Genomic DNA, 26378 nt, shown 5'->3' with positions numbered 1-26378 from the left:
TGACTAAGTAGCGTATCCCCAAAATTAAAACAAGTACAAATAATTTGTCCTTGCTTTTAACGTTTACTAACCCCAATTAGTAATATTCCAAACCAGATAAGAATTCATTTTCTTAATCCATCAAAGATGAAGAAAATATTCATCAGCAATATTTTCTTTACCTGTCCCGTGAACCTATACTAAGCTATCACCAATAAATCTTATCCAGACCAATGGTCCAGAGTGTTACCAAAAAGCGACCCGATATAGGGGCAAATCTGAACAAGATAGACCATAACAAACAATAAAATAAGGTTATCGCTCAGGTTAAAAGCACGTCTTCAAATAAGTTACTAATTTGTTGTCTTTCTATATTGTCATCATTTAATAGGTGACTATATCGGTGGATGGTATATTGACCACCACAGGATACACTCAGGAGGATTACACTATGCTGGGCTCAGATGATTTCTTCTATGTGGGGGGAAGTCCCAGCACTGCCGACCTGCCTGGATCTCCCGTCAGCAATAATTTCATGGGCTGCCTGAAAGAGGTGGGTCCTATAAGATGTGCATAATCGTGCATGCACGCACGAACGCACACATGCACACTGTGTAAATGACATCATAAAAAGCCTATCGGGATGTTAATGCCTTTATAGGATACTGAGGTCCCAAAAAGTATTTTTACAATTAAGTCATGCTTAAACATTTCTGAATTTCATACACATATAAGAAAAATAATATTAAACATGACATCTGCACGCAAATTTTGCTTTAGCATATTATAACTTCACTTTTGTAGTCAATTATGCATTTGCTTTTAAGCAACTGGTCTCATTGTGGTTTTTAATAGATGTCAGTTTCCGTCAAGTTTTCCGAATTGTGAACAGTATATATATATATTATATTATAATATTGTTTTGAAACCTAAGAGTCTTTTTGTGAGATTGTTAGCTTGAAAAGTGATCTTGTGCTAGCTTTCTTTAAAATAAATACCACTTAGTTTGATATTTAGTTTACTGAAAAAACATTATTATATTTGTATTATGTGGCTTAGGTGTCTGAATACATTTTGGGACCACTGTATCCTTTTCATTTGTGAGCCTGGACCACAAAACCAGTCATAAGAGCCTTTTTTTTTTCTTTTTTTGAGATTTATACATCATCTGAAAGCTGAATAAATAAGCTTTCCATTGATGTATGGTTTGTTAGGTCAATATTTGGCTCACATTTTTAAAATGCATAAACATTACTTTAGTTGGGTTAGTTGATTTTAATAGTTTCAGTCCAAACCATATAGAATATATGTTTTAATGACAATGGTGTAATATGTTTTGCCAGATTGATTTGTTGACTTGTAAGGTTGAATTGATGAGGAGCTACAGTATCATTAGGAACAATATGTATATGCTCAGTTGAGCAGGTCATGTCAGGTTTAGTGCAGAAAATAAATAATAAAGAGCTGAGATGCATTACATAAATATGTATGTGACATACATTTCCGTGGCCACATACATATTTATTCACACAAAGCTCTAACGATTAGGAATAAAAATAAGCTTGTTTCGCCCAGTGATTTTCAGTATAACTGTGGTGGAGTGAGTGAAGACAGCGGGTGTGGAGTCACCTGTTCTATTTTAAATAAAAATAGAACATGAATTTGTATGTATGTATGTATTTATTTATTTATTGTATGTGAACATAGGTATTGTTTGTGTAATGTTGTTTTAGTGTTGACCTGCCTGGGGGACTACGGATGAAAAATAGCCTTTGGCTAAATCCGGTACAATACATGAAATGGAAATTTTATGTTAAAAATTGTGCATGGCCCCTTTATAAATAAAGAAAGAAAAAAAAAAAAAGAAGAATTTGATATAGGACGAGTGGTCCATGTATGCACATTATCCCAGCTGTTGTTACTTACTTCGGTTAAACTTTACTTGAAGGGGTGTGCATAAGACTGACATGAGACCTTCATAATCATGACATGACACATTTTTTATGCATGTTTATGACAACTGTCATTAAGTGTCATTCACTCAGTTATGTAATTTTTAATGCAAAGATGACATTGTTTGAGATGTCTTTGTTAGGGGCTAGAGTTAGGGGTAAGACTAGGGACAGGGTTAGGTCAGGATTAAGCCAAATAATGTCATGTTTGCATTAAAAATGACATAACTGAACGAATGACACAGTTGTCATAAACATGCATAAAAAATGTGTCATGTCATGATTATGAAGGTGTCATATCAGTCTTATGCACACCCCTTCGAGTAAAGTGTTACCCATACTTTTCTAGGTTCAGGCACACAATAGAGTGCAGGAGTCTAGAAACACTTTTTAACATTTTTTTTTTAACTATTTCAAACTGTTAAATTGGCAGAAAAGTGTAAAAATGGTGCTGTGAAATACAACGGCCTGATTTTGTTCTAAATGACGTCACACCAGCTTGAAATATATTGTGTCAGCTTACTAAGGCATGTCATACATCACTATAGGTGTCCTAAAATCAGCTGAAAATATCTGGATGGAATCATAGTCTATAGCAAAAAAGAAGCTGTGCCCATCATACACTACGAGGTTTTCTGTGAAACCTGTCAACTCCTACTTCTAAAAAACTACAGACTTGCTCTGACTTTCAGCAACTAGCACCTACTTTTCCAAGACTATATAGTGGGGCAAAAAACTAGGTAAAGCTTGTGTAATATATTCTAGCCAACAGACTCACAAACTTAACTGTGAAGTGTATTTCTGTCAACTACAACCCAGTTATAGGCTTATTTTCACTGGAAAAAATAAAAAATAAAAAAAATAATAATAAATTAAATAAAAATCCATTGATTTCTAAATGAACTTTTGTAATGTATATTCAAGGCAATGCTTTAAATAATTAAAAGCCTTTACAAAATATTTGATTACTATATATCTTCTTGAATCTGCTGAAATGCAGATCTAAATGTAGTTCTAAATGTAGTTTAGAACATCACATTTGTTATACTTTGGTGAGCTCATTAAATCAAAATTTCAATTAGTTTTTGGAAGCAACAATGTGCATTTTTTATGATCTGCATTATGGTTGTGCACCTGATTCTCATTAGTTTGGATATTCATGTTTTATACCTTTGTTTTATACTGTATATAGACTCATCGACAGTCTGTATGTAATATGGAATCTTTTTTGCTACATTTTTGTTGCTACATTTCCCAGTGGCTGTTTTCATTTACGAAATTTCTCTGTTGGCTCCATCATTAGATGTAATTATGGAACACAGACTGTGTAACCCACTGGAGCCAAATAGCTGTTTCATGCAGTAAACATCCTGCCTCAGCTAAAGTGACATTCATGGCTTCTTTCATGAAGTGTACCACCTCCAGAAGCAGATTCCATTAGGAGTTTCCAGCACATAGACATGCACATACGCATGCACAGACACACACAAACACACACACACTCATGGCTCGCAGTACCCGACACACATGGGTGGTCTATAATAACCATCACAATGAAAGGTCACCTTGTCTCTGCTGTTTAATCTGCCACTGGTTTCTCTTCTGCTCTCTATCCCCAGTCCGGCTATTAATATCAGTCGCGTAGCTGCGGATGCTCATGTGCCTGTCCCTGCCAAATTCTAAGACACAGCTGTGCCAACAGTGATGAAAGACTTGCCTAGTTAGAATTACCCAAGGAGTACTAAAAAGGGCAGGCACTTTATTTCAGTCAACGCCAGGGCGAGTGTAGCAAAACGTCCTCTGAGATAGGGATTGTCCCTCATTTACACTCCGTTTCATGACAACATTGCTGAAGGGTGTGAACTTTCAGGCTGAATGTCATACATGACCTCCCACCCCACCCACAACCCAAAATGGTGATTTGCTGTAAGATTTTGGGGCCATATTATATATCTCGACTGTAGTATGCTATCTTATTTAAAAACCATGGTTATTTCTGTTAAGATCATGGTAGGATGATAAGCAAAATTCCAATGCTGATATCAGCCTTGATATGTGAGAGTAAATGTCACTGCCCCCTGCACGTCAAGCAACCACTTGTGATGCCAAGGCCCTTTCATTTTAGTGAACCAGCTGTTTCAATAAACTGGTTAAAAAAAAAAAAAAAAAGATTCCATTGTTATTATGTCACTTCATAATGACATCAGTACATACAGTATTTCTAACAACTATATGTGTGAATGCATATTGCTGATTATTACTTTTCATTTACTTAAATTAATGGTGTTTGTTGTCAAGTTTTATTCTGTAATTGTACTTGTTGAATAGCTTATATGACTGATAAGTAGTCTGCATCTTGAATTAATTTTCTATATTAAAGTTTTTCATCTGTCATAATTATATGTTGATGCAGACATTGATGCATGCATGCGGATATATTTTCAATGCTAATGTTTATAGTCTTACAAAAATCTATTTCTATTACAGCATGTTTCAGGTATTGTCCCTCAGGCTCATATCATATAGACTCCTCTGTAATCCTCAGAAAGCTTCAATAGTTAGAACCGGCTCATTTGGTTCTTTTTGAGTCAAACACAACTGAAAAGTTGACTTTTAATTGCCTGTAGACTTGATTCATTAATTTTGAACCAGTTCTTTGGTTCAGTAACTGGTCTAATAAGCACTACATACTTGTCCACTGCAAATTATCGTGGCAGGCACACACAGGTTTGTTGTTGTTGATATTGTTATTGATGATTTCTTCAATGATTAAATATACTCACTGGCCACTTTATTAAGTATAACTTGATAGTACCGTGTTGGACCGTCTTTTGCCTTCAGAACTGCCTTAAAGGATTAGTTCACTTTTAAAAAAACTTTTGCTGATAATTTACTCACCCCCATGTCATCCAAGATGTCCATGTCTTTCTTTCTTCAGTCGAAAAGAAATTAAGGTTTTTGATGAAAACATTTCTCCATATAATGGACTTCATTGGGACCCAAACGGTTCAAGGTCCAAATGACAGTTTCAGTGCAGCTTCAAAGGGCTTTAAACGATACCAGACGATGAATAAGGGTCTTATCTAGTGAAACGATCGGTCATTTCAAAAATAAATAAAAAGGTTTAAGTTTTATAAGCCTTGCTCTGTTCTGTGATGCACGTTCATGACGTCACATAATACGCAAGGACGTTGAAAAGGTCACGGTTGACTTAGGCGGAAGTACCGAGTCAGTGTTTACAAATGTGCGGAAGGAGGACCATATACAGAGGACCATATACACATATTCAAATGTCTTTGTGTCAGTTTATCGTTTAAAATGCCCATTTCGTGTGCGTATCCTGGGTGTTTTAATATTAAAAAGCCTACTGACTCTGTACTTCCGCCTACCTCAACCGTGACCTTTTCCACGTAATTGCGTATTACGTGACGTCACGAACGCGCATCACAGAACAGAGCAAGGCGATCATTTGTGCTTATAAAACTTAAACTTTTTTATTTATTTTTGAAATGACCGATCGTTTCGCTAGATAAGACCCTTATTCATCGTCTGGTATCGTTTAAAGCCCTTCGAAGCTGCACTGAAACTGTCATTTGGACCTTGAACCGTTTGGGTCCCAATGAAGTCCATTATATGGAGAAATGTTTTCATCAAAAACCTTAATTTCTTTTCGACTGAAGAAAGAAAGACATGGACATCTTGGATGACATGGGGGTGAGTAAATTATCAGCAAAGTTTTTTTTAAAAGTGAACTAATCCTTTAATTCATTGTGGCAGAGATTCAACATGGTGCTGGAAACATTCCTCTGAGATTTTGGTCCATATTTACATGATAGCATCACACAATTGCTGCAGATTTGTCAGCTCCACACCACATCCATGATGTGTATTTCCCATTAGATTGAGATCTGGTGACTGTGGAGGACATTTGAGTATAGTGAACTCATTGTTATGTTCAAGAAACAAGTTTGAGATGATTTGACCTTTGTGACATGGCATATTATCCTGTTGGAAGTAGCCATCACAAGATGGGTACCCTGTGGTCATAAAGGGTTGGACATGATCAGCAACAATTCTCAGGTAGGCTTTGATGTAGGCCCAAAGTGTGCAAAGAAAATATCCCCCACACCATTACACCACCAGCAGCAGCCTGAACCGCTGAGACAAGGAAGGATAGATCCATATCGTTTACATCTAATTCTGACCCTACAATCCAATTTGAAACTCATTAGACCAGGCAACTTTTTTAAATCTTTTATTGCTGAATTTTGTTTAGCCCCTGAGAATTGTAGCTTTATTTCCTCTTCAGGAACTCGAGCTGCGTCTGAGAACGCAAGGGGAACGCCTTCAGCATGACCGGCTCTGAATACAATTGTAATCTGTCCAATGGAGGGGCGAGATGTCACGGGCGAGGTGACGTAATGACCAGCTGATATAAAAGCACGTGCGGTGAAACCGGTGTCAGCTTTTTGTCATTCAGCTAGCGCTCTGTCTGAACTGTTTGTCTTATTTGGTGTTGTCTGTTCTTTGGCAGTAGTTTCCATGCTACATGCCACATTGGGCAGTAGCATGGAAACTACTGCCAAATGTGTCTCAGTGGGTCCTGCACACTGTAGAGAGAGGCTACAGAATCCAGTTTGGTTCTCCTCTACCTCGATTCAACGGGGTGAATCCCACTCTGGTGGGCCCCGAGCATGCTCTGGTAATGGAATGAGAAGTAGAAATTCTCTTAAGGATGGAGGCCATCGAGGTGATCCCTCCTCACGAAAGACAGTCCGGGTTCTACAGTCGGTTTTCATAGTTCCCAAGAAGGATGGAGGGTTGCGTCCCATTTTAGATCTGCGTCAGTTGAACCACTCAGTCAGCAGACTGAAGTTCAGGATGCTCACACTCAAACAGGTCATGTCTCAGATCAAGTCCGAGGACTGGTTTGTCACGATCAATCTAAAGGACGCATACTTCCATATCTCCATCCTTCCCACTCACAGGGAGTTCCCGAGGTTTGCTTTCGGGGAAGAAGCTTACCAATATCGGGTTCTTCCCTTCGGCCTAGCACTCTCACCCCGCACTTTTACAAAGTATGTGGATGCCGCATTAGCTCCGTTGCGGCTACATTACATCGACGATTGGTTGATTCTCGCTCAATCAGAGCAGATGGCGGCTCAACATCGAGATGTTGTTCTCGCTCACATGAAAGTGAGCTAAGGGTTAAGACTGAACGCCAAGAAGAGTGTGCTTTCTCCATTACAGAGAACCGCTTATCTTGGTGTGGTGTGGGATTCGACCACGATGCAGGCATGTATGTCCCCTGCTCAGATCGAGTCGATCCTCATGGCACTCAGGAGAGTGAAAGAAGGCCAGTCACTCACTGTCAAGCAGTTTCAGAGACTGCTGGATCTGATGGCAGCTGCGTCCAACATGATACCTATTGGCCTGCTGTACATGAGACCCCTACAGTGGTGGCTCAAGACCAAGGGGTTCTCCCCAAGGGGAAACCCGCTTCTCATGATCAAGGTCACGCGGCGGTGCCTATGTGCCGTAGACATGTGGAGACAACCTTGGTTCTTGTCTCAGGGCCCGGTGTTGGAAGCTCCATGTTGCCGCGTAACGCTAACGACGAATGCGTCCCTCACCAGTTGGGGTGCGGTCATGAGTGGCCACCCTGCCCGCAGTCTGTGGAGTGGTTGCCATCTCACGTGGCACATCAATTGGCTGGAGATGCTGGCTGTGTTTCAGGCTCTGAAACACTTTCTCCCAGAACTAAGAGATCACCATGTGTTGGTGCGCACCGGCAACACAGCGGTGGTCTCTTACATCAACCACCAAGAAGGTCTGCGGTCGCGCCCCCTGTACAGGCTGGCGCACCAGATCCTTGTGTGGTCCCAGGGCAAACTCTTCTCGCTGAGAGCAGTTTACATCCCTGGGCATCTCAATGTGGGAGCAGACATCCTGTCGAGGTAGGGGCCGAGGCCCGGGGAATGGATGTTTCACGGGAATCCATGGGAGATTCCCGTCAGGAGGGATCTCCTCTCACAGGCAGGGGGCACCCTGGTGCACCCCCGACCAGAGTTGTGGAAGCTGTGGGTGTGGCCCTTGAGGGGGCACAGCTCATAGCTTCCGGTCTCTCAACTGAGATTGTTGAGACCATCCTCCAATCCAGAGCTCCCTCAACGAGGAAACTGTATGCCCTGAAGTGGAGACTCTTCACTTCATGGTGAGGAGACCGCCAGCTCGACCCAGTTAACTGCCGGTTAGTACAGTGCTGGAGTTATTGCAGGCTCGACTCTCTGCAGCATTAACCTACTCCACCTTGAAGGTTTATGTGGTGGCGATTTAAACTAACCCCATGTATGCTAAAGATATCTCCCAAGGGTATCATATACAGGGTGAGAAACAGCGGTTCTAGTACTGAGCTTTGCAGGTCTCCATACTGAAGTTCTTATCGATATGATACCTCTTCATTTATTGCTACAGATTGATGAAAATTATATAAATTCGATTTGAATGATGCCAAAGCAATTCCACTAATGCCAACATGATTATTGCAACTATTAAAAAAATGTTGTGGTCATTAGTATCAAATGCAGCACTAAGATCCAATAACACTAATAGTGAGATGCAACCATGATCAGATGATTAGAGCAAGTCATTTGTAACTCTAATAAGAGCGGTCTCAGTACAATGATGTTGTCTAAATCCTGACTGGAAATGTTCCTGACTAATCAGAAACATAGTTGTGAGGATACTGCCTTTTCCAGTATTTTATAAAGCATTACAATAATCTAACCTTGAGGTCATGAACGCATGAATCATTTCTGTATCTGTATTATATCTGTTTTTTAATTGTTGAACATCAGTTAATGTATTATTCTTAACCGAGTTCAGGAGTTTCTATATGCTGAGATTTATCTGACTTCTGACAGTCAGTTAAGTCAGTCTGTCTGCTTCCTGACCTTAGTTATTCAAGTACTATTATTACTTCATGATATATTTTTAGACAGAAGAGTATCACCACCCCAAGAGGGATGAAAAGCAAATCTTTAACAGGTCAGGTCTGCCCCAAAAACTTGTCTAATTATCTATGAGACCGTCTCGGTTACGTACGTAACCCTCGTTCCCTGATGGAGGGAACGGAGACGTTATGTTGTGACGACATTAGGGGATTTACTTGGAAGCACCGACTGCCTCTGATAAGAGAAAACGCCAATGAAATTTGGCTAGTGGATTTTGCATACCTGAGCCACTCCCCGTGCATACGGGTATAAAAGGGCGACAGGTGCATCCACTCATCAGGTTTTCCGCTGAGGAGCCGAGAACGTGTCCCTGGCAACCAGCGATGGTTCGAGATTGTGGCATGGGGACATAACGTCTCCGTTCCCTCCATCAGGGAACGAGGGTTACGTACGTAACCGAGACGTTCCCTATCTGTCGGTCACTACGAGTTATGTCGTGACGACATTAGGGGTCTATGGAAAGCGCCACAACCTGAACCCCGTCACGACCTTGTGGCATGCAGATGTTGACAAGCTAGCGCGTGACAGACAAATGCGATGCGAAGGTCGCAACCTTCCCGTCACCCCAGCGCAAATTCGCTAACCTTGGTGCCCGCAGGGACCACTGAGTACATTGCTGCTGGAGATAGCCAAGCCGCTGTTCCTTTCCCCAGAAATCGGAAGGGATTTCGACCTTCTATGAAAGACTGCTTCAAGTCTTTCCTGTTTGTTGTTACAGCCCGGCAGTAACGACGGGGAAGCGAGCCTTCCGGAGAAGGGCGCTACGGAGGCCACACCCTGCCCGAAGGGAGGTAACGTGTGGAGACACTGGTATGGACTGGCCCAAGCCTGGGGCAGTGCTACATACGCCTGGACCCTAGGGCAGATCCTACCTAGGAGAAGGGAGGAAGGCTGCCAGCAGGGTCTGACAGAGCTCTGTCAAAGGGAAGACACGGGTTTACCGTGAGGGAAACCGTACCGTGGATGAATACACATGTGGGATCACCCGAAGGGAACCAGGCCACACGGGCACCTAGCCGAGTACAGGGGCTGACCGGAGACCCAGGCAAGCTAACACCGGTACTGGGCCTGGCGTCAGACTGCTCCGCCCAGCCTGACTGCCGGGGGTGCTGGAGGAACTCCGCCAGGGTTCGCCGTCCGGGGAACTAACTGGAGGAGAGAATAGGCGCTCGTATCCCCGGGTAAGGGGGAATGGCGCAGCAAGCGTGACACCGGCCAACTCTTCCCGCCACTTACCTGTTACCCAACACACGGGAAGAGACTGGCTCAACGCGGAGACTGTAAACTCTCGCGAAGGTGTTCGGTGTCGCCCAGCCCGCAGCTCTACAGATGTCTGCCAAAGAGGCGCCGTGCGCCAGCGCATAGGAGGAGGCAACACTCCGTGTGGAGTGAGCCCTCACCCCGAGGGGGCACGGCTCACCTTGGGATTGGTACGTCAAGGCGATGGCATCCACTATCCAGTGGGCCAACCTCTGCTTGGAGACAGCCTTCCCTTTCTGCTGACCTCCGTGGCAGACAAAGAGCTGCTCAGAGCTTCTGAAGCTCCGGGTGCGGTCCACGTATATGCGCAACGCTCTTACGGGACACAGCAATGCCAAGGCTGGGTCTGCCTCCTCCGAGGGCAGTTCTTGCAGGTTCACCACCTGATCGCGGAAAGGCGTGGTGGGAACCTTAGGCACGTATCCAGGCCGGGGTCTCAGGACAACGTGAGAGTAGGCCGGCCCAAACACAAGGCACTCTTCGCTTACCGAAAATGCTTGAAGGTCCCCGACCCTCTTGATGGAAGTGAGCGCGGTCAGGAGCGCTGTCTTGGCCGACAGGAATTTCAGCTCGACTGAGTCCAGCGGCTCAAAGGGACCCCTCTGAAGTCCAGCCAGGACAATAGAGAGATCCCAGGAGGGCATCAGGGGTGGCCTAGGAGGATTTAACCTTCTGGCACCCCTCAGGAACCTCACGATGAGATCGTGCTTCCCCAGGGACCGGCCGTCCACTGCATCGTGATGGGCCGCAATAGCAGCCACGTACACTTTCAAGGTGGAGGGCGACAGCCTGCGCTCCAACCTCTCTTGCAGGAAAGAAAGCACCACTCCAATCGTGCATCTTCGGGGGTCCTCCCGACGAGAAGAACACCAGTCCGCGAACAGACTCCACTTCAGTGCATAGGCTTGCCTAGTTGAAGGGGCCCTAGCCTGAGTGATGGTGTCCACCACAGCCTGTGGCAGGCCACTCAAGTCTGCCGCGTCCCATCCAGGAGCCACACATGGAGGTTCCACAGATCTGGACGCGGGTGCCATATGGTGCCGAGCCCCTGAGAAAGAAGGTCCTTCCTCAGAGGGATGCGCCAGGGAGGGGCTGTCGCGAGGAGGGTGAGTTCCGGAAACCAGGTTCGGGTGGGCCAATATGGCGCAACCAACAAGACCTGCTCCTCGTCCTCCCTGACCTTGCACAGCGTCTGTGCGATCAGGCTCACTGGGGGAAACGCATACTTGCGCAGAGCCCGAGGCCAGCTGTGTGCCAGTGCGTCCGTGCCGAGGGGGGCCTCGGCCAGGGAGAAATACAGCTGGCAGTGGGAGGACTCGCGGGAAGCAAACAGGTCTACCTGAGCTTCCCCGAATCGACTCCAAATCAGCCGGATCGTCTCGGGATGGAGTCGCCATTCTCCGGGGAACGTGAGCTGTCGTGAGAGCGCGTCGGCTGCAAGATTGAGCTCCCCCGGAATGTGGACGGCGCGCAGCGATTTGAGCTGTGACTGACTCCAGAGGAGGAGATGGCGGGCGAGCTGTGACATGCGGCGTGATCGTAGACCCCCCTGCCGGTTGATGTACGAAACAGCCGCAGTGTTGTCCGTGCGGACCAACACGTGCTGGCCTAGAAGCAGTGGCCGGAACTGCTTTAAGGCCAGATGCACTGCCAACAGCTCTAGGCAGTTGATGTGCCAAAGCAGTTGAGGCCCCGTCCAGAGCCCCGAGGCTGCCTGCCCGTTGCATGTAGCGCCCCAGCCCATGCTGGAGGCATCTGTTGTGACAACAACATGCCGGGACACTTGTCCTAAGGGCACCCCGGCCCGTAGGAAAGCAAGGTCTGACCAGGGGCTGAAAGAGCGGCGACACGACTGTGTGATGGTCACACGACGTGTCCCGCGGCGCCATGCCCATCTCGGGACCCGTGAGTGTAACCAGTGCTGAAGTGGTCTCATATGAAGCAACCCGAGCGGCGTGACTGCGGCTACGGATGCCATATGCCCCAGGAGCTGCTGAAACTGTTTCAGCGGAACCACTGTCCTGCCTCTGAAGGAACTCAGGCAGTTCAGCACTGATTGGGCACGCTCGTCCGTGAGACGTGCCGTCATACTCACGGAGTCTAACTCCACACCGAGAAAAGAGATTCTCTGCACAGGGGAGAGCTTGCTCTTTTCCCAGTTGACCCGAAGCCCCAACTGGCTGAGGTGCCGGAGCACCAGGTCCCTGTGACCACACAACTGTTCTCGCGACCGGGCCAGAATGAGCCAATCGTCGAGATAGTTGAGGATCCTGACGCCCACTTCCCGTAACGGGGCAAGGGCGCCCTCCGCCACCTTCGTGAAGGCACGGGGAGACAGGGAGAGCCCGAAGGGGAGGACCCTGTACTGCCATGCCCGCCCCTCGAACGCAAACCGTAGGAACGGCCTGTGTCGAGGGAGAATCGAGACATGAAAGTAAGCGTCCTTCAGGTCGATCGCTGCAAACCAATCCGCGGACTGAACGCATTTGACGATGCGCTTCTGTGTCAACATCTTGAACGGGAGCTTGTGTAGGGCCCGATTCAAGACTCGCAGGTCCAGGATTGGCCGGAGGCCACCGCCTTTCTTGGGCACGATGAAGTAGGGGCTGTAAAACCCCTGCCTCATCTCGGCTGGAGGGACCGTCTCGATTGCACCCTTTGCCAGAAGGACAGCAATCTCCTCGCGCAGGACAGGTGCATCTCGGACTGCCACCGAAGTCTCGAGGATGCCACTGAACCTGGGAGGCCGCCTGGCGAACTGAATCGCATAGCCGAGTCGAACTGTGCGAATGAGCCAGCGAGACGGGCTGGGTAGCGCAAGCCACGCCCCCAGATACCGTGCAAGTGGCACCAAAGGCACAATCGACGTGCCCGCAGTGGTGCAGCGAGGGGGAGTAAGGTTGGATGGAACAGAAGGCGGTGCGTTCTGACTCATCCCCACAAAACTCCCTGAGTCCCCGGGGGGACTGGCTAGAGGTGCGCGGGGAGGCATCGCGTCCCCAGACCGCACTCTCTTGGCCACTGGCAATATGGGTCTCGGGTGAGAGTGAGGAGGCAGTGCGTCGCACACTGTCAGCCCGCAGACCTGGGAACCCGGAGGAAAGGGAAATTGCTCTTTCTTTGGCAATGTGGGTACCACTGGCCCTTGAGCCAGTGGCGGAACAGAAAGAAAAGAAAACACAGGATTCTCCACCCGGCCCTCCTCCGGGGGAAGGAGCGACGCTAGCCTCGTCGTCTCCTGGGAAAGAGCAAATTCCTCCATCTCCGGGTTGTGCACGTCAGGGCCGCTTTGTCGTCTTCCTGGAGGACTTGGCGGCCGGCTGAGGCACAGGGGGCGCCGCACTCCTGCGAGAGGCTCGACGCACCGGCCTAGGTGACGACTCAGCACGGGGCGGAGCAGCTCTGGAGGACGCAGGAGGGCGCCCACGGCGACCAGCAGACTGGGGCCTGGCCCTTGGGCCAGCGGTGGCAGCTGGAGCATCCCGCCGTTTAGGGAGGATGTGCTGAATTGCCTCCGTCTGCTTCTGTACTGCCGAGAATTGCTGGGCAAAACCCTCGACAGTGTCGCCAAATAGCCCCGTCTGGGAGATGGAGGCGTCGAGAAAGCGTACTTTGTCGACGTCCTCCATCTCGGCCAGATTGAGCCAGAGATGGCGCTCTTGGACCACTAACGTGGACATCGCCTTCCCGAGGGACCGCGCCGTGACTTTCGTCGCCCGGAGAGTCAGTCGCCGTGCGCAGCTCCTGCATCAACCCCGGGTCGGGACTACCCTCGTGCATTTGTTTTAGTGCCTTGGCCTGGTGAACTTGCAGGATGGCCATGGCATGCAGGGCAGAGGCGGCCTGGCCCGCAGCGCTGTAGGCCTTGGCGGCGAGTGCGGCCGTCAGCTTACAGGCTTTGGACGGGAGACGCGGACGATTCCTCCAGGTGGCGGCGTTTTGCGGGCACAGGTGCACCGCAACCGCTCTCTCCACCTGGGGAATATCTACGTACCCCCTGGCCGCCCCGCCATCGAGGGTAGTGAGGACGGAGGAGGGAGACGAGCGGCTTCTGGCCGTGAAAGGGGCCGTCCACGACTTCGTCAGCTCCTCATGCACCTCCGGGAAGAAAGCCACCGGGGCAAAGTGCGGCCGCTGGTCGCGTTTTGCGCCGATGAACCAATCATCCAGCCGCGAGGGCTCGGGACTGGGCAGTCTGTTGACCTCCAGCCCGATACTCACGGCTGCCCGAGCAAGCATGGCCGTCAGCTCTGGGTCCGGATCGGCAGTGGCGACAACACCCGAGGGGGGCAGCCCCGCCGATCGTTCATCCTCAGAGGACGAAAGCCCATCCCCTGATGCCGGGATCGACATCTGATCCTCGGGCGGCACACCGAATGAAATGCTGGCGGCCCTGTGAGGCGAACCAGCGAAATCACTCGGGAACCGGACGGAACAAGCGCTGCGGGAGGAGTAAGAGGTCCGCGGGGACGTGCCCGGCGGAGAAGCTCTTACTGTCACCCTCAGATCTCCCAGAGCGCCAGCCGGCGGTCCTCTGCTCGAGCCAGAGAGACCGGGACGGGTGGCGGCAGAGGGTGCCAATCCTTTCAGAAAGGAAAGGCGAGATCGCAGCGTTGCCATGTTCATACGCCCACAACAGGCGCATGACTCATCCACAAACGCATCTTCAGCGTGCTGGATGCCCAGACACTGAAGACAACGCTCGTGACTGTCATCCGAGGACAGGAAGCGACCGCAACCAAGAGAACAAGAGGGACACCGCTGTCTGCACCGTGACGCCACCCAGGAACAAACTCTTTTTGAGGCAGAAGGCTTTGTGGAGATCGCAAGACTTCTCATCCACTCGGCTCCGAAGCAAAAATCTGATGAGTGGATGCAACTGTCGCCCTTTTATACCCGTATGCACGGGGAGTGGCTCAGGTATGCAAAATCCACTAGCCAAATTTCATTGGCATTTTCTCTTATCAGAGGCAGTCGGGGCTTCCAAGTAAATCCCCTAATGTCGTCACGACATAACTCGTAGTGACCGACAGATAGGGAACTATATTATTCTGTGAGCGTAAACAACAAAGCGAGACCTTTGAAATACAAAGAAACAAATGAAGTAAAAAAAAAAACATTACACTGAATAAGTGTAAGAATGTTAGTTTAAGTGTATTTTACATAAAAATCAGTGAAGAACTGTTATAAGCTCGCTCTCCTGCTGCATGCAGGGAATATTTGGCCCCGTTCTGATGAAAGCAGAGTTTCAGATGCTGTTCATAATTTCTTGCCATCTTGTTTCTTATCTTGCTGTTTCTGCCCTGAGCAAGAAAAACTCATGGCCTTTGTGCGGTGATGTGGTTCAGTGGTCATGTGATAGCAGACAGTGGAGAACAGGAAGTCTGGGGTGATGATTATTGGCTCTGGGGCAACCACATTGGCTTGTGTTTCAGTGATGAGCTTGTGGCCGCTGTTGTTGTCTGCACATTTGACACCAAATATAACATTTGTATTTGCACAGAGAGTTTGAGTTTCTCCAGAGGTGATGGAAACGTGTACTGCATCACATAGCAAATATGGGAATTCAATATTCAACTCTCTACATTCAGAAATAATTGATTTTAGAATTGCTACTGATTGCTACTGCTGTATGTTCCTCTTTTTTGCAGTAGTTAAAAAGGCACACTGAGGGTCTTTCTAGATTTGAATTACAGAAAGCAGAAAAAAAAGTTTTTAGATTTGCACTCCACAACAAGATTTTGTGCAGCATCATCATCCAGATCCTTGAAACTAGGAAAATCATTATAAGAACTGAATAACCTTAGTTTGCGGTAAACCTGACAAATATCTATTCTGGATTTCTGAGACAGAACAAAGAACTAAAGTCTCATTCATATTAAGAATGATAACTATAATGATAACTACTGGTGACCACACCAACGTTTTCGTCATAGCAAGTGCTTTAGTTATTTATTATTCGATTTCCAACTCTTTCTCCATATCACCTGCACCCATATCATATCCCTGTTTATTGGTCGGCAAAATTCAGTCGAATGACAAAAACGTATTTAATTTACCAGCCAGCACCAGCAATTTCTGATCACTTTCACAAAACTTTCATGGCCCCTAGTAAATGTATATCTCAACATGTATCTGCTATTAGACAAAACAAACTGTTTTAGTCTAGCTTTATTCTATTTTATCATCACTTGAATGTGGATAAGCTAAAAAGACACCATTTTGATCAAAAAGCTGAGAAAATAGCTTGAAATCCAATCAGGATCACATGTTATCCAGATAGGATTCAGAGCGATGATCAAAACATAGATTGATAGGATCATGTCTATCAACACCCCCAAGCTTGCACTGTACAATACATATTTTTTGTGTTTGACATTTTGTTCAGTAACATTAGGTAGTTTTAATTTATATGATGTTGATTGTTTGGTGATCGTGTTAGCTTAATTGCACATAAGCAATTCTTATATCACTTGTTTTAATTTTTTCTTCTGTTTTTTTCTTCACTTTGGATCTAGAGATTCTGTACTGATTTAGAAGATGGGTAATAATAAATACCATGTAACAGTGAAAACATGGATTGCCAGAAAAGTCTGTCAATGGCGGTGAAGTGTTGTGTCATTAATGACAGAAAATTCCATCAGTGGAAGGAGTTATAATCTGCCAGATGATGTGCAATATCCAATAAACTGTAAAATAATGTTAGTTAAAGCAGCTCAGCTCATCAGCATATACCGTTGCACTCATGTTTACAGGCAATCATTTTGTCAGAGCAAATGTCATTAACAACATCTGAACTTGGATGTCCATATCCAAGACTTGTTGAGCAACTCTTCAACTGTTGTTATGGTTTATTGGAAATGAATGGTTTAAACAATGTTAAAAAAGTTAGGCAATGCTGACATTTGACACAACAGTTGCTAGATATATCTCATTTGTCAAACTCAAAAAAGGCCATCTCTTCTCTGGGTTGGTTTGTTCCATCTCTGAAATGCCAGTCTGATGTTTTATTATGGACTCAATCTGTCACTTTTCTTTATGCTTGTAAGCTCTTCTCTGAATGAAGCTTTTTTGTTGAAACAACAAATGATTCCTCAGATGGTTGCCTTCTTGAACAATCAATCATGTTAATGTTGCTCATTAGTTATGGCTACAAGCTGTCAGAAATATTAACACACCTCTGATTGCTCCATGTATGCACTGTGATAGCTGGACCTTCTTCTCTTTGTTTACAGATGTGACATTACCACACAAAGACGAATGACGTAAGACTGACATGTCCTGCAAAAATCTGTCCCGACAGCTCAAATTATAAATAATTATTATAAGCTCACTATTGTGAATCGTTGTAAGGCATGGAGAGAATTATGAACACTATTCTTTTCTTTCTTTTAAAGTACTTGCTCAATAATTGATTATTGTTCACTAAGATCTGTGATGCTTTAATAAAAAGGACTAGTTAACAATAATAATTTAGTACCAAAATGTTACACCACTGATGATTTATGGGAATAATAAAGTTTTTAACATGGGTGTGTTTAGAAAATACAGTGCTAAAATATATTCAGTTACAATGCAAAAACTCTTTCTCCAATGATGCATCTCTTCATCTAACCCCACAACTGTGTCAGTTGGCGCTTCTCCCTGCATGTCTACGTGTTTCTACTTAGTGGCACTTCTCATTAATCCCGGGCCTAATGCAGCAGCAAGATCCCTATAACATGCTAAGACACTGAGCCTAGATAGATTAGGGTCCACTCCCCACTCCCAGAGCCCGATCAATACCCAGCAGCCCCCATGCTCACAGAGGGAGAGAGTCAAGACAGAGAGCCTATACAGTTGTTAAAGGCCGGCTTTGATTGTAAATGACACTCTGGGGACAGAAGAAGGCCCCCAGATAAGGTGATAAAGCGAGGGTGTAGCTTTAGATAATGTATCTGAGTCTGTGGACTTCCCTACCCACACCATCTTTCTGCACATTATTTTCCATTATACTGCTATCGATCGGCTAGAGGTAATGGCCATTGGAATCATAACCCGAGGCATAACTACATTCCAGTGCAGGAAAAGTTGATTGGAGGAAAGGAACAGAAGCGCTGAGGAAACATTTTCTGGGCTTCGGCTTTGAAGAGGACTTTGTATTTTTGTTTCACCAGGGACTGTAGAAAGAACAGATTTTTTCCCCCCTCAGCAAACTGTAGTGGCTTGAAATTGGGATTGTGGTGTCAGGATGTTAGTTTTCTCTTTAAAGTGGGATTTATTTGAAAACATGCATACATAAATGGACATTTCATTTCTGAAAATAACCCTAGCATTCAGTGAAATCCACTAGTGTGTGCAGTTTTCTTTTTGTGCTTTTGTACTGTGTCTCCTATTGATACAGGAAGTTGGGGTGGGACATATTGAAGATCTTGGCCAGTGACGTTTAGTTTGTCCTAATCTCAGAGCTCATGGTCTCTCTGTCTTGAAAGGTTGATATGTTAATGTAAAAAAATATTTCTTGCAAGAAAATGAATATTGTTTGCTTCTGGAAACCTACTGCTCTACTGGCACATCTCTGCAACACAGACGATTAGGAAGCATGGGATAATTGGGGTTGATGGTAGGCCGGTACTCATCCGGGCCAGATTATAGGTAGAGAAAAGAAATGTGCTCTCTCTTTCTCTGCAGTAGTACGAAGTACGAAGGGCACCTGCGTTGATTTACTGTCAAATCTTCCAGGATTATCTGTAATCCTGGAGCTTCAAAATCTGTTTGCTGACAGCTGTGTTCTCTAACAGAACTGCTGTTTGCTGTGCACATAGTGTCCTATATAGCAGCAAGAGCTTTTCTTTAAGGAGGAAAAGAAGGAAAAAGCCTTTTAATTTTCCGCTTGAGTGAATTTCAATTTACAGTTCTTCTCGGTTTGTATTGTGTTGTATTTGGCTATAATGCATAGCTGACTCTATATATGAGTCTTTGCCTTGGTAAACAGGCACAATATCACAGCACATCCTTTGAATGTCATCTAATGTATTCTAGTGTATGGGGGGATTTTGCTCTTCAATAGCTGTGTTATTTTTACCAATAGGTCCAGGGTATATACTGTAATTTATATATATAAAAAAAACTTTGACGGTGTTCCTTTTATTTTTTTATTTTTTTTTCATTCAAAAATTATATTTGTATTTTTTTTTTACTTAGAATTTTACACACAAATGTTTACACACAAAAGTTATTTTTTACAAATTATTGCAAATGACCAACATGGCCATTTATTATTATTATTATTCATTTGTTTGTTTAAAATACTATTGATTTATATTTTCCTATGCTTTGATAAATATATTGCATGCATGGGCCACACAGTTGTCAATATTTGGATATTTAGGTTTTCTTAAATATGCCTAAAATTCATTGTATCACAAACAAAATATTAAAACATTCCAAAAAATAAAAATCTAAATCCTTTTCTCTAGTAAACTCATTTAGCTGATCCATTTTTCCCCTATGACTTCTAACCAGCTGGAATCAAAGTGATTTTAACGGATTAAGCTCCCCTAGAGTTAGTATGACCACAGGTGTAGTTCATGTTAATCATGCAGACCTTTCACTAGCATTTGACGTGCAAAAAGTGCCCCAATACTTGTACAACCTGTTACATATTTAGATTGATAAATGTATATCTTTCTCTAAATTAAATAATACATTTAGTTTGATATTTTGCTATGGTTTGGTCTGCTGTGTTTGATTAATAAAATTTTTACTAATTTCAAAAAAATAGAAATAAAACAAAATAGTAGAGGCTGCTCTAATTTTTAAATTGTCCTATATTCATTTGCAGTTGCCCATAATGTGTTTCTCCAATTTTAGGTGGTCTACAAAAACAATGACATACGCCTGGAACTCTCTCGTCTGGCCCGTATCGCAGACCCCAAGATGAAGCTACAAGGGGACGTGGTGTTTAAATGTGAGAATGTCCCCACCCTAGACCCTATCTCGTTTGAGACACCAGAATCCTTCCTCAGCCTGCCCAAGTGGAACACCAAGCGTGTGGGCTCCATTTCCTTTGACTTTCGCACCTCAGAGCCCAACGGACTAATCCTTTTTACGCAAGGTAAACCCCAGGACAAGAAAGATTCTCGTAGCCAGAGGAGCAACAAAGTGGACTACTTCGCTGTGGAACTTCTAGATGGAAATCTCTATCTTCTGCTGGACATGGGATCAGGAACGATTAAAGTCAAAGCCACGCAGAGTAAGGTCAATGATGGAGCCTGGCACCATGTGGACATTCAGAGAGATGGAAGATCAGGTGAGCAGACTCATTTTCTCCAGAACAACAGGGATCTTAAAAGTAAAGGGCTGTTCTGCAACTTGGACCCTTAAGATCTGCATGACGCTCAATGAGTTTACTGACTAATATATATGTGTGTATATATTTGTGTGTGTGTGTGTGTGTGTGTGTGTGTGTGTGTGTGTGTGTGTTTAATGCCTAGCGACACCCTTTAGACATGACTATATCGTAGTGCTTTCAAACGATTAATTGCGATTAATCGCATTCAAAATAAAAGTTTTTGTTTACATAACATAGTTGTGTGTGTGTGTGTACTGTATATATTTATTATGTATATAAATACACACACATACAGTATGTATTTTGAAAATATTTACATGTATTTGCATGTGTATATATTTATATTCATTTAATTTATATTATACATACATATATTTAATATATAAACATAACATTTTTATTAAATATATACATGCACGTGTGTGTATTTATATACATAATCAATATACATAGTACACACACAGACACAACTATGTTATGTAAACAAAAACTTTCATTTTGGATGCGATTAATCGTGATTAATTGTTTGACAGCATTACTATATTCACAATAATTTTGCCTAATTGTGGGGTTTAAAAAGTTTCTCCTTTGGCATCAGAGTGTCAAATTTGAAAGAGTGTTGAGGTAACTTCTGCAAAGCTTTAAAAAGATATCTAAATTGCCAACAAATTGCCAGTAAAAAGAAGTTGATAATGTAGCACTTTTATCCACAAAAATAATCTATTCTCAATTGTAACTTAATGGCATCATTTCTTTCTAAACCTCTCTGTATTAAGAGCTTTTATTAGGGTTGATTCTAAATCATTTTCACAATAGACGACAAAGTGCACAGTCAAAGACTTCAATAAAAAGTCATCTATCATTTTTTTTTTCTTTTTTTGATCACAGGAGAAACTTTTCTATGGAAGACTATAGTGCGGAATTGGAGCTTTCATCATTGTTTTATCACAAATTTCATATCTGAAAACAAACACTTTTCCACATTAAAGTCACAAGAGGGTGGCTCTTATTTTATGCCTCTGGTCATGTTATACAGTGCAATCCAAAAGTCAGAGACAACACTTAAAGTCTGACATTTCTGTTTAAACCTGGAAATGAACAGAAAGCTTTTGGGTTATATATAAATATATTCTGCATCTGACATGGCATTTATGTTTATTTACTCAGGCTATTAAATGCGCATTTTTCACATTTCATTTTAATCATAACATTTACATTTATGCATTTAGCAGATGCTTTTATCCAAAGCGACTTACATTGCATTCAAGTTACAGTTTTTACATTTTATCAGCTCTTGCTTTCCCTGGGAATCGAACCCATGACCTTGGCGTTGCTAGCGCCATGCTCTACTATTTGAGCTACAGGAAAGCCATAAATAACAGCGATAATAGGTTTAGTTTTGGTGAATGGTAACTGGCTCCTTGTCTGATTAATAGCCTTCATGCAAGTTCCTAGAATCTTGTATTTCTCAGCAACAAAGGGCAGAAACAGATATATAGACATGTGGGTGTTGAGAGAATAAGAATACTTGCATAATAAAGACCAGTAGAGGAACTCACAGTGCCCGTTCAATCTGCCAGTGCCTACACACTGAACTCCATTGATGTTTCTATTCTGAAACTCCTGCCTGCCTCTATCCTTTAGTACATCATTGTGTCAGAACACACACACACACACACAAATGCACATCTCTATATATTTCTATATTTATTACACTGTTTTTGCTTGGTTAGCAGCATTCTGTGGTCAAATATTTTTATATTGACCAATTTTATAATGATTGTGTACTTTATTTTTTTTTCATCATGACATTGTTGTCTTCTTTTGGCTGGGCTTATTTAGTCATTCCTGACAGTCTGTTTTTTTTTTTAAACAGGTATCATCTCTGTGAACAGCCGTCGGACTCCATTCACAGCCAGTGGAGAGAATGAGATACTAGACCTGGAGGGTGACCTATATCTCGGAGGTCTGCCAGACAACCGTGTTGGCCTGGTTCTTCCCACTGAACTGTGGACCGCTATGTTGAACTATGGCTATGTGGGGTGCATCCGTGATCTCTTCATAGACGGACGCAGTAAAGACATTCGCCAGATCGCAGAGGCGCAGAACGGAGTCGGAATCAAGTCGTCCTGCAGCAAAGTAACAGGCAAACAGTGTGACAGCAACCCCTGCAAAAACAACGGCATCTGTAAAGAAGGCTGGAATCGCTTCATCTGTGACTGCACCGGGACCGGATACTGGGATCGAAGCTGTGAGAGAGGTGAGTGAAGCCATTGTTAGTCTTAAGTAGTTTGACTTTCTGTCTGTTTGTCTGTGAATGAACCGTGATTCAATATAGCTTAACTTAATAAAGTATATGATCTTACACAATATGTTTCCGCTGCAAATGCCATCTTCTGGCAAGATGTAGGAATTCATTCAACACAGTCTTCACAGTGCATTATAGGTATTCTCTCACCATGTACACCGGCTGTACAGTCATTATTGCAGTGCATGATGGGACTGAATGAATAAAGTCCACTATGGTTTCAGCCACCACCAAAATTTCTGTCCCACTGAAATAATAAACCATGTAAGGGCATTGGGTGCAATTTCAGACAGAGACTCTGATTATTGACTCATCTTTTGGTGGTTATGTTTGAATATATGGAAACATTCTTTATATGATATTTATTTACTTCTTTATATCATAAAAACTGCTCTGTATGCAGTGACCCAAAAACTTTTGGGTCAGGCAACAAAAATGAACTGTATAAATGTCTTAATGTATTATATTGCAAAATATACAACTGTGTGTTTATTTTAAAATCAAGAACACAAGAACATTTTTCAAGAAATATTCTTGCCAACAAGTTGGTGAATTTGTCAACTGTGTTACGGACAAACTATATGTAAAGTCAGGCCACATATATTCATAGGGCTTCATACAATGCAGATTAGATTATTTTAAAGCTGCTTCACTTTAATAAGACAGAGAAATAACCATGTTAATGTGGTAAAATTAATCAAATATGATGCCACTACAAATTCTGATTAAGTGCTGCACTTGAAATAACACATGCATTTAATGTATTTAACACTAATAACATTAGTATTATTTATTTCTTTGTCAGGTTAACCTTAAATTTGAATATATATTTGAACTGAATTAAACAAACAAACAAGCAAAACATATTGTATCCAACATAGTTGTCGGTCAATTTGTATACTTCTTTACAATAGTTTATTGTTCATCAAATTAAAAAAATAAATAATAAATACTAAAAAATTCATAAAATGAAAAAAGGTTATTTTATTTAACAATAGTGTGTTTAATATGTAAAATTTAATAATAAAAAAAATTATTATTATTATTTTTTTTAAATATATCTACAATTACAGCCAAATATATAATTGTATTTTATTTGAATCTTTTTTATATTATTATTAAATCCAGTCAGACACACCCAAACCCCCGCAATTCATACCTCATAAATCTTGCTTGACGCTATATTTGCTATCTGCTGTATCTCTAGAATGGTGATTATTTTAGTGTTATAGAGAGTCAAATGGTCAGTTCTGTTTCATTTTTCAAGAAGAGAGTTGCCTAAAAGCAAAGAACACTGTTAAACCTGTAAGATGTTTAGAACAAATGAGGGTTAAGGCTCAGTCTTACTGAAAACCGCTTCTCCATCACAACAAGCTTTTGAATTTTATATCAGAAATGACAGCCTAGAATCCTGGAGCCTTTGGATGTACAGACATTGAGTGGACAGCAGTTTCTGCTTTACAGCTGTGAAGGTGATATTATAGTTTTTGTGTAAAGTTTCTCGGGAGGTTTAATAGGATTTCTCTTTCACTTCTAGTGACTGTCTGTCTGCGCTGTTCGCTCAGGAGGATCCGAAAGTTAAATTGAACAAGGCTTGGAGCAAGAAAATGTTCCCATGGTGTTCAGAATTAGGAGCAAGCTCACATTAAGTTTTTATGACAGTTTGTAGATAGCTGCACCTCAGGCTATTGAGGGATGCAATCTTTACGCAGCATGGGTGGATTGCTTTTTTTTTTATTATTCTACCGTGATTTTGCAAGGTTTAGCAGATGGTTCAGTGTCTGTTGTGGAAAATTGAGGTAACATTTGAGGTAAAAAAAAAAAAAAAAAAAAAAAAACAGTCAAAGGCGTAATGCATGTACTGTAAAAGGTTATCATCTATAGGTTTTGTTTTGTTTCTGTGGATGTTTAGAAAATAACCACAACACATTTTCACACCCAATTTTCACTAACAATGAGCAACATTGGACATCATTAAATTATGTATTATGTTTATTATGTTTTGATAAAATTATGTGGTTTTGGAATAAAATATATCTCTAAATTTAACAATAATTCATTTTTAATTTGACAAACTGTAGGACTATAGCAACAATAAGTGATATTTAGCACAGTTTATGATTATTTCATGATTAGTTCAGATTTCAGAGTTCAGATTATTTTAAAAAATGTAAATATTGTTGATGATGAAGATTTAAGTAAGGTTCTTGACAAGGGTAAAACAAGTAAAATGGATTTGAAAAATAGTAAGTAATAAACTAGGAAGGCATGGTAAAATGTTTTAATGTAACCTTGATATGTACCACCTCTAAACACTGAAAAACAAACTAACAAACAAACAAACAAAAACCCGTATATGTCAACCACTAACCAGTAAGTTGCTGCTAATACTGTAACCCATGTGACAAAAAAAAAAAAAAAAATGCAAAGAGTGAATAACTGCTTAAATTCTGGTCTGTTGTACACTATACAACAGCTTCAGAAGATTTGGAATTCTTCACAATAAAAAAACAAAAAACATTTTTTTAAATAACAGCATACTTGGTTGGAAACATAGGGTAAGTAAATAGTGACACAATTTTCAGTGAACTGATCTTTAATAAGGCCCTTCATAACATTATTTTACTACATTTTACAAGTCGACACAATAAAAGCTCATTGAAATTTGATAAAAAAAAAAGGCTTTTACAGAAATCCACAGCAATCTGAATCCAGAATTTACAGAATCCAAAGCAGTGGTGGAGGGTGGTGCATTAAAAATGCATTGCAATAATGAAACACAGAAGCAGCCGTTTCTAAATGTAAAGAGGGATCTCTCGGGCAGTGGTTTGCTGCAGAGGGCGAGCACGCTGTCTCATCCTGTTAACCTTGCCTGAGTCCTGAAGAGCACTCTATTTTTGAAGCACTCGAAGGCCTCTGTGTGTGTGTGTGTATGTAGATTTGTTAACATGCCTCTTGCACTGCTGTCTCCGCCATTCCACCTGCAGTCAAGAACACAGTCACATGTTACAGCCAAACCCCCATTCGTCTCCTCTCTGACCACTGGAGCCTCTCTTGTTCAAGGGCCCTGTAGGGATTGTTCCAGGGATGCTTTCCGAGTCTGTGGCCTGGGGGCAACTGATGTTAGCTGGAAGTATCACATTTGAGGTTCCAAGTTCATTTGCTGAGGGCTTATATTGTGTTTGGCTACAGTATGTTGATAGTGTGGTTTATTAAGGGTCATGTCTTGTTCCCAGGCTTATATGGTACTCATAGACCATTTTTTGAAGCCATGAGACCTGACTGAATTGACACACCCCATTAAACCCCATTCAATTTTGGGGGCTTTTAGTCCATATCGGGTAACGTTGTAGTATTCTGTACATACTAATGTGTATGTTAAAAAAAGTAGTAAAGTCTGACAACATTCTGACAAATTTTTAGTAGAAAGTTTACAGAGACCAAAAATAGTAAACAAAAATATAATTTCTTATATTCCTTTCTAATAACATATATCATTACTCACTGCTGTGATGTAAACAGAAATACACCAA

The 26378-nt window shown here is 42.9% G+C and overlaps 1 protein-coding gene across 1 annotated transcript in view; it reads left to right on the top strand.

Annotated features, from left to right (window-relative positions):
* LOC306844174 (neurexin-3b-like) overlaps positions 1-26378 on the top strand; it is a 329450-nt gene that overhangs the window by 99239 nt on the left and 203833 nt on the right. Inside the window, exons 5-7 of the mRNA XM_079376125.1 lie at positions 371-532; positions 20057-20495; positions 22414-22797. Of these exons, the coding sequence (XP_079232251.1) occupies positions 371-532; positions 20057-20495; positions 22414-22797 (985 nt within the window). The remainder of the gene's footprint in view (positions 1-370; positions 533-20056; positions 20496-22413; positions 22798-26378) is intronic.

The sequence above is a fragment of the Barbus barbus genome, assembly GCF_936440315.1.
Source record: "Barbus barbus genome assembly, chromosome: 24".
Classification (NCBI taxonomy): domain Eukaryota; kingdom Metazoa; phylum Chordata; class Actinopteri; order Cypriniformes; family Cyprinidae; genus Barbus; species Barbus barbus.
Note: the sequence above shows the minus strand (reverse complement) of the source record. Positions and strands in the feature narration are given on the sequence as shown.